At 41.3% G+C, this 12369-nt stretch overlaps 1 protein-coding gene across 2 annotated transcripts in view; it reads left to right on the forward strand.

The window, feature by feature from the left end:
• Nucleotides 1–12369, forward strand: part of SULF1 (sulfatase 1) — a 226228-nt gene that overhangs the window by 182052 nt on the left and 31807 nt on the right. For both annotated transcript variants that reach the window (XM_011976497.1, XM_011976496.1), the window contains exons 19-21: nucleotides 5173–5315; nucleotides 5406–5529; nucleotides 7472–7505. In XM_011976497.1, the coding sequence (XP_011831887.1) occupies nucleotides 5173–5315; nucleotides 5406–5529; nucleotides 7472–7505 (301 nt within the window). The remainder of the gene's footprint in view (nucleotides 1–5172; nucleotides 5316–5405; nucleotides 5530–7471; nucleotides 7506–12369) is intronic.

Below are 12369 nucleotides of genomic sequence, written 5' to 3' on the forward strand. Positions count from 1 at the left end.
CACAAAATAGAAATTTAAAGTTTGAGATAAAGATTAAAAAATAGTTTTTAAAAATAGATTTCATATTCTTTGGAGGTCCCAAAACGTTTGTTCTCACTTATTAAAGAATGCTTAAGGAAAACAAATCTCAGTGTCCCACTTCACAATGCAGTGAGACATTCAGTTTATGTTTGATGTGGAATCCTAATTGCTTTCATATGAAAGGTGACTCAGAAAGATTTTCTGCTTCCATAGATATGCTTCATGTCATGCTGAGTCAATCAGGACATTTTTTTTTTCTTTCTTTCTTTCTTTTTTTTTTTTTTTAAGACAGAGTTTCGCTCTTGTTGCCAAGGCTGGAGTGCAATGGTGCGTTCTCAGCTCGCTGCAACCTCTGTCTCTTGGGTTCAAGTGATTCTCTTGCCTCAGCCTCCCGAGTAGCTGAGATTACAGGCAGCCACCACCACGCCCGCCTAATTTTTTTGTATTTTTAGTAGAGATGGGGTCTCACCATGTTGGCCAGGCTGACATCACCTAAGATCACCTAACTTCAGGTGATCCACCCTCCTTGGCCTCCCAAAGTGCTGGCTTACAGATGTGAGCCACCGCGCGCCTGGCCAGGACATTCATTTATTTATTTATTTTATTAATTTTATTTTTATTATATTTTAAATTCTGGGGTCTATGTGCAGAACGTGCAGTTTTGTTACATAGGAATGCACATGCCATGGTGGTTTGCTGCACCCATCAATCTGTCATCTACGTTAGTTAATTTTTAATGCCACCATTAACTAAGTAGTCATCTCTACTGAAATTACACTATTAAATGTCTATTCTCCCTGAGATTGATCAATTATTCTTGCAAATACAAAGGTATTGTATTTGTATATTTCATGAAACAAGTTTAAAACCCTTTTCAACTGTTAATTTGGAAGATTTCTACACAGATTAGAAAATTTGGATTCCATGGTTTTTAATGTATGTAGATGTGAGATAAATGTTCACCTATAAACAATATGTTATAAATAACATATTTAGAGATCTTTTAATGAAAAGTCATATAATGATGAAAGCATTTTCAATCATCCATTTTTAAGATATTATCGTTTCTTTGCCTATATTTTATCTAATCTGGTTCATTCAATTCAATTTAGGATTTTTTCCCCACAGCTACTCTTTCAGGTCATTTCCTATAAGCTTTAGGTCTTTCTTTGAAATAAGCATATGTAGTTTGTTATCTGATTTGTTGATATCAAATCTGAAGTATTAAGGCTTTTTAATGTTTTAATATAATTTAGAAGTTCTCTAGAATAGATGGTTTTTATTAGGTGACATTCCTAGAATTATTGTCATAAGTTATTATAAATGAGGTAACATTTTATTTAAAAGGTGCATGTCTATTACAAAGACTGTTTGCATTAAATAAAAGATCAGAAAGGATATGAAAAGCTTAAGAGCGTAAAAGTTGGCTGGGCACGGTGGCTCACACCTGTAATCCCAGCACTTTGGGAAGCTGAGGCAGGTGGATCACTTGAGCCCAGGAGTTCAAGACCAGCCTGGACAACATGGTGAAACCCTATCTCTACAAAAAAATATGAAAATCAGCCGGGCTTGCCTGTAGTCCCAGCTACTTGGGAGGCTGAGGTGAGAGGGTCACTTGAGCCCCGGTGGAGGAGGCTGCAGATCACACCACTGGGTGACAGAGTGAGACCCTATCTCAAAGGACAAAAAGCAAAAGAGAGAGAGAGAGAGAGAGAATGTAAGTTTTAAGTTGGAGAACATAATGTGTAAAAAAAAAATTTTTTTTTTCTTTTTGAGACAGAGTTTCACTCTTGTCTCCCAGGCTGGAGTGCAATGGCGTGATCTCGGCTCGCTGCAATCTCCGTCTCCTGGGTTCAAGCAATTCTCCTGCCTCAGTCTCCCGAGTAGCTGGGATTACAGACGCCCGCCACCACACCCGGCTAATTTTTGTATTTTTAGTAGAGACGGGGTTTCGCCATGTTGGCCAGGATGGTCTCGAACTCCCGACCTCAGGTGATCTGCCCACTGCAGCATCTCAAAGTGCTGGGATTACAGGCGTGAGCCACCGCACCCCACCGTGTAAAAATATTTAAATTAGCTAATCAACTTAAAAAAAAAATCGTTCCTGGAGGGAGAGAGGGGTGAATAGGCAGAACACAGGATTTTTAGAGCAGTGAAACTACTCTGTGTGATACAACAATGGCAGATAAATGTCATCATGCATTGTCCAAACCCACAGGATGCACAACACCAAGAGTGAACCCAAGTGTAAACTATGAACTTTGAGTAGCAATGATGTGTCAATATAGGCTCATTGATGGTAACAAGTGTGCCACCCTGGTGAGGGATGTCTATGGTGGGAGAAGTTATGTATCTGTGAGGACTGGGGTTATATGAGAATGCTCTGTAGTTTTCACTCAAAACTGCTCTAAAAAATAGTCTATTAAAATAATTTTTTAAAATCATTTCTGATTCATTGTTTAAAACATCTCTTTTAGCCTAAGGGGACAGATTTAGTGTGTCTGATACTGCATAGGACAGCAGAGTCTAGTAATTAAGAGTAAACTCTTGGCCGGGCGTGGTGGCTCATGCCTGTAAGCCCAACACTTTGAGAGACCGAGGCAGGCAGATCGCTTGTGTGTAGGAGTTCAAGACCAGCCTAGGCAACATGCCAAGACCCATCTCTACAAAAAATAAAATACTAGCCAGGTGTGATGGTGCATACCTGTAGTCCCAGCAACAGAGGAGGCTGAGGTGACAGGATCACTTGAGACTGGGAGGTCAAAGCTGCAGTGAGCCTTAATCATGCCACTGCACTCAAGCTTGGGCAAAAGAGACACTGTCTCAAAAAAAAAAAGTAAACTCTGTAGCCAGATCCCAGTGCTACCAGTTGTCAGCCGTGTGACCTTGGACAAATTACTTAACGTCTCTGTGCCTAGGGTTTTTTCATCTGTTAAAATGAGGATGATAATAATAACCTCTGTCTCAAGAAGTGGCTTTGAGGATTAAATGAGTTATAGTACATGCAAAGTACATAGTGCACAAGGAATGCTCATCACGTGTACCTATCCTATTAGGTTGGTGCAAAAGTAATTGCAGTTTCGGACTCATATCTGGGCTCAAACACATCTTTATCAACCAAAATAGGAAGCATTACACTCAACACATTTTTGCCGTAAGAAATAAGCTCGTTTATTCCTGTAGCATAAAAATTCATGCTTCAGGATTCAATGAACTCTTGGAAAGCATTTTCTACATTCTTTTGGTTGTGGAAGAGTTTTCCCCACAAAAAGTTGTCAAGATGCTTCAAGAAGTGGTAGTCAGTTGGCAAGAGGTCAGGTGAATATGGCAGATAAGACAAAACTTCGTAGCCCAATTCGTTCAACTTTTGCAACATTGGTCGTGCCACAGTCAGGCATTGTCGTGGAGAATAATTGGGCCCTTTCTGTTGACCAGTGCCGGCTGCAGACATTGCAGTTTTTGATGCATCTCATTGATTTGCTGAACATACTTTTCAGATGTACTGGTTTGGCCAGGATTCAGAAAGCTGTAGTGGATCAGACCAGCAGCAGACCACCCAACAGTGACCATGACCTTTTTTGGTGTGAATTTGACTTTGGGAAGTGCTTTGGAGCTTCTTCTTGGTCCAGCCACTGAGCTGTTCGTCGCACATCACGGTCTGATTGAGAAATGGTTCGTTGTTGTTGCATAGAATAAGAGAAGACAATACTTCAAAACGACGATATTTTTTATTTTCCCCTCAGCTCATAAGGCACCCACTTATCGAGCTTTTTCACCTTTCTGATTGGCTTCAAATGCCAAATGACCATAGAAGGGTCGACATTGAGTTCTTCCGCAACTTCTCATGTAGCCGTAAGAGGATCAGCTTCGATGATTGCTCTCAAGGTCGTTGTCAGCTTCCAATGGTCCACCACTACGCTCCTCGTCTTCAAGGCTTTCATGTCCTTTGCAAAACTTGTTGAACCACCACTTCACTTTACGTTTGTTAGCAGTTCCTGGGCCAAATGCTTTGTTAATGTTGCAAGTTGTCTCCGCTGCTTTACAATCCATTTTGAACTCGAATAAGAAAATCACTGGAATTTAGTTTTTGTCTAACACCATTTCCATAGTCTAAAATAAACATAAAGAGCAAGTAATACGTTATTAGCGAAAAAAAAAAAGAAAGCAAGAAATGCCCATTAAAATGATTAATACAACCACATTTATTTAAGAATGCATTCCAATATCAAACAGCAAATTTCAACAATGCAAAAACCATAATTATGTTTGCACCAACCTAATAGTTGTTTTAAAAAAATTTTTGCTGGGCCAGACGCAGTGGCGCATGCCTGTAGTCCCAGCTACTTGGGAAGCTGAGGATCACTTGAGCCCAGGAGTTCTAGTCCAGCCTGGATAACAGAGAGAGACCCTATCTCTTAAAAAAATATATTTGTTAGGCAGCACATTTCTGAAATTCAAGAAAGATCAGCAAATTTGGAAGATGTGCCCTTTTGTAAACAGAAGAGTGGGTGAGTTGATTATAAATGGGACATCTCTTCTGCATACCTTCTACAAGTTAACCAGGGGGCTATGTAGTATAAAAGATGTTTGTGGTCACAGCCTAGCTCAGGTTAGAGTGTTGCAGAGACCATCCCAAATCCTCCAGGCTGGGCTCAAGGCTTCTCTAAATCCTTCTTTGTTGCAAAATCCCATCTTTTCATGCTTCATTGGTGACACGTGGCCATCTGCCATATATAACAAGTGAGGGTAGTAGTTCCATATCTTTATTAAATAACCATTTTTCTTTTTAAAAAAGAGAATAAATAGAAATTCTGATATTTTTCTTCTCATACTTCCCCCACTCACCCCTCTTTGGAAACCACTGCATAACAGAGCTAAGGGGAGGATAAACTAATATGCCTGAAATTTTACTTTAGTCTTCAGCCTATAAGAGATCACTATCTTTTTCCCCATTTTCACCTAGTTTCACAGCAAATTTACATGGCGGGGGGAAAGGTATTATTATTCTTAACATGAAACCACAGTATTTATAAGAAAGAAATTGTGAACTTTAAAGTGTAAGGATAAGGGAACACTGGAATGGCAAGCCTGCCTCTGCCTAAGGTTTTTCACTCTTTTTGTTTTGTTGTGTTTTTCTTTTTTACCCAACAGTGGGATCTTTCTGTGCTTGCACGAGTTCTAACAATAACACCTACTGGTGTTTGCGTACAGTTAATGAGACGCATAATTTTCTTTTCTGTGAGTTTGCTACTGGCTTTTTGGAGTATTTTGATATGAATACAGATCCTTATCAGGTAAGACAATATATGTTCATTTTATGAAGGTTGTTGAAAATAGGATAACCAGACATAAGCTTAAATAGATTGTCCTGTCTCTATTCACAGCTCACAAATACAGTGCACACGGTAGAACGAGGCGTTTTGAATCAGCTACACGTACAATTAATGGAGCTCAGAAGCTGTCAAGGATATAAGCAGTGCAACCCAAGACCTAAGAATCTCGATATTGGTAAGGAAAAAAAAATAGTATTTTTTCTATTTTACCTGGAAAATTCTTTGTGTTACTAAGCTTTCTGCCTTGGAAACATTTAATTGCACAGAAATATAAAGTTCAAGATATTTAGAGGAGACACTTTCCAGGCAATTCTAAATACAATTTGATCTCTAAGTTTAGCTCTGGGTATACTAATGAAAAACTTAATCCACCAAAAGATTTGGTGAACATTTCCTTCCAATATCTCCCACAGGTCTATTCTATTAGTAAACCTTGATTCCTGATAGAAGCATCTGTTGGAAGATGAGATGAAAGCATTGGGGATTTGTTTGTTATTGCCATCAACAGTCTGAAGATATACTCTAAGTAAACCAGGATATTCTCTTTTTTTAAGAGAACTTTGATGGAAAGACACAATGCTCTATTTCTGCTATCCCAGTTTGGAGTTCCCCTAGTTGGATTCCTGCCTATGACACTGAATTAGATTTCTTTTGCCAATATTTTTCATCTGAAACTAGAGATATTGGAGCAGTTCATTAACTTGGGATCTAAAAATATAAGAGGGTCTGAATGGAATCAGCCATATGTTCCTTCCCTGCTCTGTGTGTTAAACTGGCTTATTTCTCCTTTGTTTCATGGAGATGCAGTTCTTTTCAGTGTCCACCCCAGCTCTTTCTTGGTTAATGAAAATACTCATTTCTTCCTCATGATTTCTGCAGAAATGTAAATACCAGCTCTCCATACAAGGAAGGAGAAAGACTTAAAACCGGCAAGGGCATGGACCTTGGCATGGCATGCCGGCTCCAGAAGGGTGAAGAGCTGAACTCCCAGGCATTTGGGTGCAGTTTGCAGGAGCTTTTTGTGGTGCCGCTGGGTTTTCTCTGTGGGTCTGGTGCAGAGCCAGTGTCATCAGCAGTAAAATGGGCAGCTTTCTGGGTCACATGCCTTGAAGGGGGTAGGAATTCCCATCCCAGAATGATCAACAGCACCACCTGTCATCTCCGCCACTGTAGGGTCACAAAGGCTTTTGAGTTCTGGGAGTCCCCTAAGAAAATATAAATCCTCAGTTTTCAATCAACACCTCGCAGTTAACACTTAGTGGAATCAGTTGTCAGTCAAGAGCAGACTGGACTTACAAAATAGGTCTTTTGGTCACTGACCCCACTCAGCTCAAATCTTTTCAAATATCCTGCTTATCTGTTGACCTTTTCCGCAAATCTGACCAAAAAAAAAAAGAGAAAGAAAGAAAGGAAAGAAAGAAGAAAGAAAAGAAAGAAAGAAAGAAAGAAAGAAAGAAAGAAAGAAAGAAAGAAAGAAAGAAAGAAAGAAAGAAAGAGAAAGATAGAAAGAAAGAAAGAAAGGAAAGAGCCTGCAAAGACTAGGAATCTTAACCAACCATTAGAGGCACTAGAAATACCATACCCAGATATTTCTCCCCAAAAGAACACAGGACTTTTATTGGTGGTGACATAACAACTCTACTTAGTGAAATCTGATCGAGTCCCTTAATGGTGAAATGATACACTGGGTGGAGCCAGTTACGCTGTTTCACTTTAAGCCGTCCTCTCCACCTTCCAGACTGTTCCTATGGGAGATGATTATTAGCCCGTTTTTTTTTCCAATGTTTTGTCTAAAAACAACCAAAATTTAACTTTTCCTGAGAATTACATGGACTTTTGGAAGTACCTTTCCCACTGCTTTTAAGTGGGCTCTCCTCCCTTTAACACCCACCCATTTTTTTCATATGAACTCTTTTTTATTTTAAATCTTTTCATTTATAGCTTTCAATCCTCATTTTGAACCTAATAGGAAATCTCTGTTGGGCTTTAACACTGTCTGTATTTAACACCATGTGTTTCTTTCTAGGATTTAGATGTTGTGCATGGAAAACTATATAGTGAATGGTTTTATAAGTTCTAAAGCTAACAGAAATTACTCTTGTATTTTCCTATATCAGGAAATAAAGATGGAGGAAGCTATGACCTACACAGGTATTCACACTTTTTTATTCTTCTCGGCAGCTTCTTCCCCAATAATTGCATGATCCAGTCATTTCCACTAATTTCTGTTTCTTACCGTGTTGCACAGAGCACAGCTGTGGGTGCATGCTTGTTCTAACAGCATTCTCCACCACGTTTTGTCATTGATCACAGATCTATCATTTTGCTTTTAAATCAGCTTACTGTCCCATCAAGATGTCCCAGAGCATTTACTCACTCCCATGCTTGTTTGCTTGTTGGATGATGCTTTTAAGCATGAAATCATGTGAAGGAAAAAAAAAAAAAACAGAATGGCCTTTGGGAGCCCCGAGAGAGGGGAGGGGAAGTTTATTTTCTTTGTGGTACTTACACATTGATTTGGTGGGGGAGCTTCACGAAAATGGGTTAGAGATTTTTATTAAATATAGCATCAAAGGCACAAAAGGACTAATGAGAATTTTAAGAGCATTCTAAGGCCAAAGTTGGAGGAAACAAGGAATTTCCTTGTTGATGTTCATTCATTAACTTTGGTGGTGAAAAGCAGCAGCCACAAGATTCCGAAAGCTCTGCAGAGAGGTGGTGAATAAAGAGAAGGTGCTGGGAGTTGGGGACAGAGTACCGGGAGTCAAGACAATAGTAAAGGGACACACACAGTGGCTCACGCCTGTAATCCTAGCACTATGGGAGGCCAAGTGGGAGGATCGCTTGAGTCCAGGAGTTTGAGATTAGCTTGGGCAACAAAGTGAGACAAAATAATTTTTTGGACTAGGCAGGTGTAGTGATGCACACCTGTAGTCCCAGCTACTCAGCTACTTGAGAAGCTGAGGCAGGAGGATCGCTTGAGCCCAGGAGGTTGAGGGTGCAGTGAGCTATGATAGTGACACTGACCTCCAGCCTGAGGAACAGAGAGAGACCCTGTCTCTAAAAATAAATAAATAAAGACACTCAATAGTCTCAACATAGCACGGAGACAACACACAAACATTCCATAAACAACCCTCAGCCCTGTCATTTTTATCCCCCTCCAACCCTCATCCATCCCTCACTGTGCTCCTGAGGGGGGACACACACTCCTGGTGGCCATGTCACTTGGTCACCTGGCAGTATTCACCATTGCTAATTTTCTACTCTGAGCACAGACCTCAGGCAGGTCTTCCATCTGAAGCAGCTGGGCACTGTCCTTACCGCCTCTGCTGATGCGAAACTGAGGCACGGACGTTACCAGTACCCTAGTTAATGGATCCACTTGGGAGAAAAACATCCATCAAAGAAGTGTGAGCTTCAATGGTGCCATCTATATTAATATCTTCTTTATCTATATTAATCTTCTTCATCTGTATTTATATCTTTAAAATTAATATACCAAAGAATATTTCTGTTCCTGGCACCCTATTCGGCCCCTCTAACCTCCAGAGCTATGGTCTCAGAGGCTTCCCTTTAGAGAACAGGTCATTCGTCCAACAAGAAGCCAAATGACAACAGGAAAGGCGATGGGGCAGATGAAAACAAAAGAAGCTGGACTTTTGGGGATATGTTATAGCCATTTATGTATGTCTTCTTTTTTCTATTTTCTCTTGTTCTTTATCTTAACTGTCCTCAGTCTGCCCCACACCAACCCTGTGTCACTCCCAGCACACATAAGACAGAGCAGAAGACCCCACCCTTGAGCTGGTCTCCCTGGGGCATGGGCTGATGAGGTAATATCCCGCACACTAGGGCGATCTTGCCTGCCTCCCACTGGTCACATTAAGACATTTCCAAAGTGTAATATTATAAATGGACTTATCTCTAAATATTGACTTTACAGTTATTTTACGAGACACTCAATTTATAGCTAAGGGATTTTCAGTCTAGTGTCGTGAAAGAGATAAAAGGGTGTTCACAGATTATTTAAGACATAAGACTGGTCAGGGATGAGTCAGAGAGTCATTCTCCATGAAGTTACCCCTGGCCAACTTTGAAAGGAAGAATGTTTAACTGCTCTTTGGGTGTAAATGACAAGCATCTGGGACCCTCCCCTTCCCTGATCCCTGCCACCACCACTCAATGGGCCAGATAATCAATTGTTTCTGAGGTCATTTTCACATAATCTTAGCAACTTTAGTTGTTGAAAGCATATGTGCAGGGGCAACATGGTGTTACCTGTTGCTTTTTTCCCCTTGTAAGCTCCTTACCAGAGACCAGATCTAAGGATACTTTATAACTCAAAATAACTGGCATTTTCAGACTTTGCCATTTCATAGTCCACAAGGCAAGCCATCTTTCAGTGGATATCCAAGTGGCAGGCAGGAAATCTTGACATGGAAAATATCTGCCTAGTCACACCTGGGAATTCACTAAACACCCAAATGCAGTGTTTGATGTGGCCTTACCTGCTCCTTATATCTTATTGGATTGAATGAGAACAGATGCAAAACAAGTATGTACAGAAATGCCAGGAAAAGTACTGTCTTCCAACGGGGTCCAACAGCTCAAAGCCCTCCATTGATGGAGCCACTTAGGAGGCTTCAGTGCCTTAATTATTTCAGATTTTGATAGTTTTAGAAAACTAATTTAAAAAAAAAAGATTTTTATCGTGAAATTTGATTACAAAAGACTGAGAGAAATGATAAGAACCAGATCTGAAGAATTTGAAATTTGAAAATTCAACAGAGCATTTTTAAAAATGTATCCTGTACAAGATGAACTAAATAAATGTTTATAAACTGCCTTCTTTTTGGTGGATTTTCAAAAATTAATCTTCAGACTTATTTAGAGGATTTTTATAAAGCAAGTTTTTTTTTTTTTTCTGTTGCTGTTCAATTTCTTTCTTTTCTTTTCTTTTCTTTTCTTTTCTATCTTTTCTCTTCTCTTCCTTTTGCTGTTCCCTGTGCATGAGGCAGGAGGGGCAGCTGAAATGCTTTGCATACTCACCCTGGTCATTTTCCAGTTAGGACAAGCTCAGAGGGAGAGCACAGCTTAGAAGGTGGCACTCATGACTCAGGAAATAATTTGTGGCTGATTTGAAAGCAACATCTTCTAAGTGTGTTGCAAAATATAGAAAATCAGCAGGTTGATGGGGTGTTTATTTTTCCCACTGCGTATGAAAGCTGATGCTACTGCCCTTTGAGGGCCAAGAGGAGCTCCTGGCAGCCATGGCCATGTGTCCCGTGGCTTGGTAGGGCAGACGGTCAGTTCTTGGCGGCCTTCCTCTGGCAGGGCTGCTTCCTGATCCTTTGCTTCAAGCCTCTGAGCTGTTAGACCACACTGAGCTCCACCCTCAGCAGCCACGCTCTAACCACATTGCTTTTGCTTATTTTGATTCATCTCCCCCATAGTGACAGTGTGTGCCAAAGGTGGCCATGGGTGACACAGCTGTGTGTTAGTGCCATACAACACTGTGGTCATGGGGGTGGCCGCTGGAGCCCCTGACTAGTTTGAGTTCAAATCCCAGCCTCCCCGGTTGGCATGCTTAGAACAGACCTTGGCAGAGGCCAAGCCCCAATAAGTGGTGGAGTCATTGGTAAAGATAATACCAAATGCAGGACATGTATATGAATGAAAGAGTATGGAAAAGGGAATTTCAGTGATATGAATTCGAAAGCGTGTTAGTATATTTTATAAGAAAGACAAAAAGGTATTCATCAGCACCACTAATCTCCATCATCAGTCCTCTCAGGGACTCCATCTTATTTTAAAGCTGTCTTACTAGCACTTTTGGACTTTTCTGTTTCAGATGCTCAAACAAGAGATGGGGCAGGGACAGGGTTTTGAGTTAAATGGACTGGAGGTGAGATTGGCCCCCTAAGGTGTTGAGGAGACTTGGGGTGAAGATCGTTAGGGTGTAGGTCAGAGCCAGGGCCACTGTGTGCACAGAGGTGTGTCACAGAGCAGCCAGTAGGCACCAAAATGCAACCAAAGCTCTGCCATGAGAGCTGGGTAGTGGCAGGGGTGACAACAGTGGCCACCCTGGTAAGGTTAAGGTCAGACTTGGTTTAGTCTAAGTTGTCAGAGTATGTTCATCATTTTTCTTACCTTTCCAATAGTGACCCTATTCCAAAGGCCTTGTTTCTTGTGCCATAGAAGAAACTAAAGTGTAGCATGTGCAGAACTCCTTAAGATCCTCCCCAGACTGCAGAATGAAATGTATCTTTAATCAGTTTCAATATATAGGGGGAAAATGTGTCCTCATTCATCCATGCAACAAATAAAGACAGAAAGAATCTAAACGACCACCTCTGTGCCAAACGCCGCCTTCACCCGGAGTGCAATCTGGTGTTAGAATGCACGATGCAAAGTGCTTTGACCAGAAATATATGGCTCCATAAGAGCCAGGGGAGGGCTCCAACCCAACCCTGAGGAATCAGAGGAAGCTTTCCAAGGAGTTGGCATTTATGCCACATCCTGAAGGCAACAGTGCGGTGATCCAGACACAGGATGGAAAAGGAAGTCAGTCCAACCAGAAGGCAAGACTCGTGTGGGGACTTATGATCAGTTCCGTGACGGTGCAAGGGAAGGAGAAGAGAAGAATTAGCTGAAAAGGCAACCAGGGCCTATTTTATGGAGCGTGTTATATGCAGAATGATTATATAATTTATCCTCCAAACAGGGATGTTTTGACCATGGGGGAGGAGTATTAAAAATAGTTAATTAGGCCGAGCGTGGTGGCTCACACCTGTAATCCCCACACTTTGGGAGGCCGAGGTGGGCGGATCACGAGGTCAGGAGATCGAGACCATCCTGGCTAACACGGTGAAACCCCGTCTCTACTTTAAAAAATGTAAAAAATTAGCCGGGCGTGGCGGCGGGCGCCTGTAGTCCCAGCTGCTCGGAAGGCTGAGGCAGGAGAATGGCGTAAACCCGGGAGGCGGAGCTTGCAGTGAGCTGAGATCGGGCC

The sequence above is a fragment of the Mandrillus leucophaeus genome, unplaced genomic scaffold (genome assembly GCF_000951045.1).
Source record: "Mandrillus leucophaeus isolate KB7577 unplaced genomic scaffold, Mleu.le_1.0 Scaffold167, whole genome shotgun sequence".
NCBI lineage: Eukaryota > Metazoa > Chordata > Mammalia > Primates > Cercopithecidae > Mandrillus > Mandrillus leucophaeus.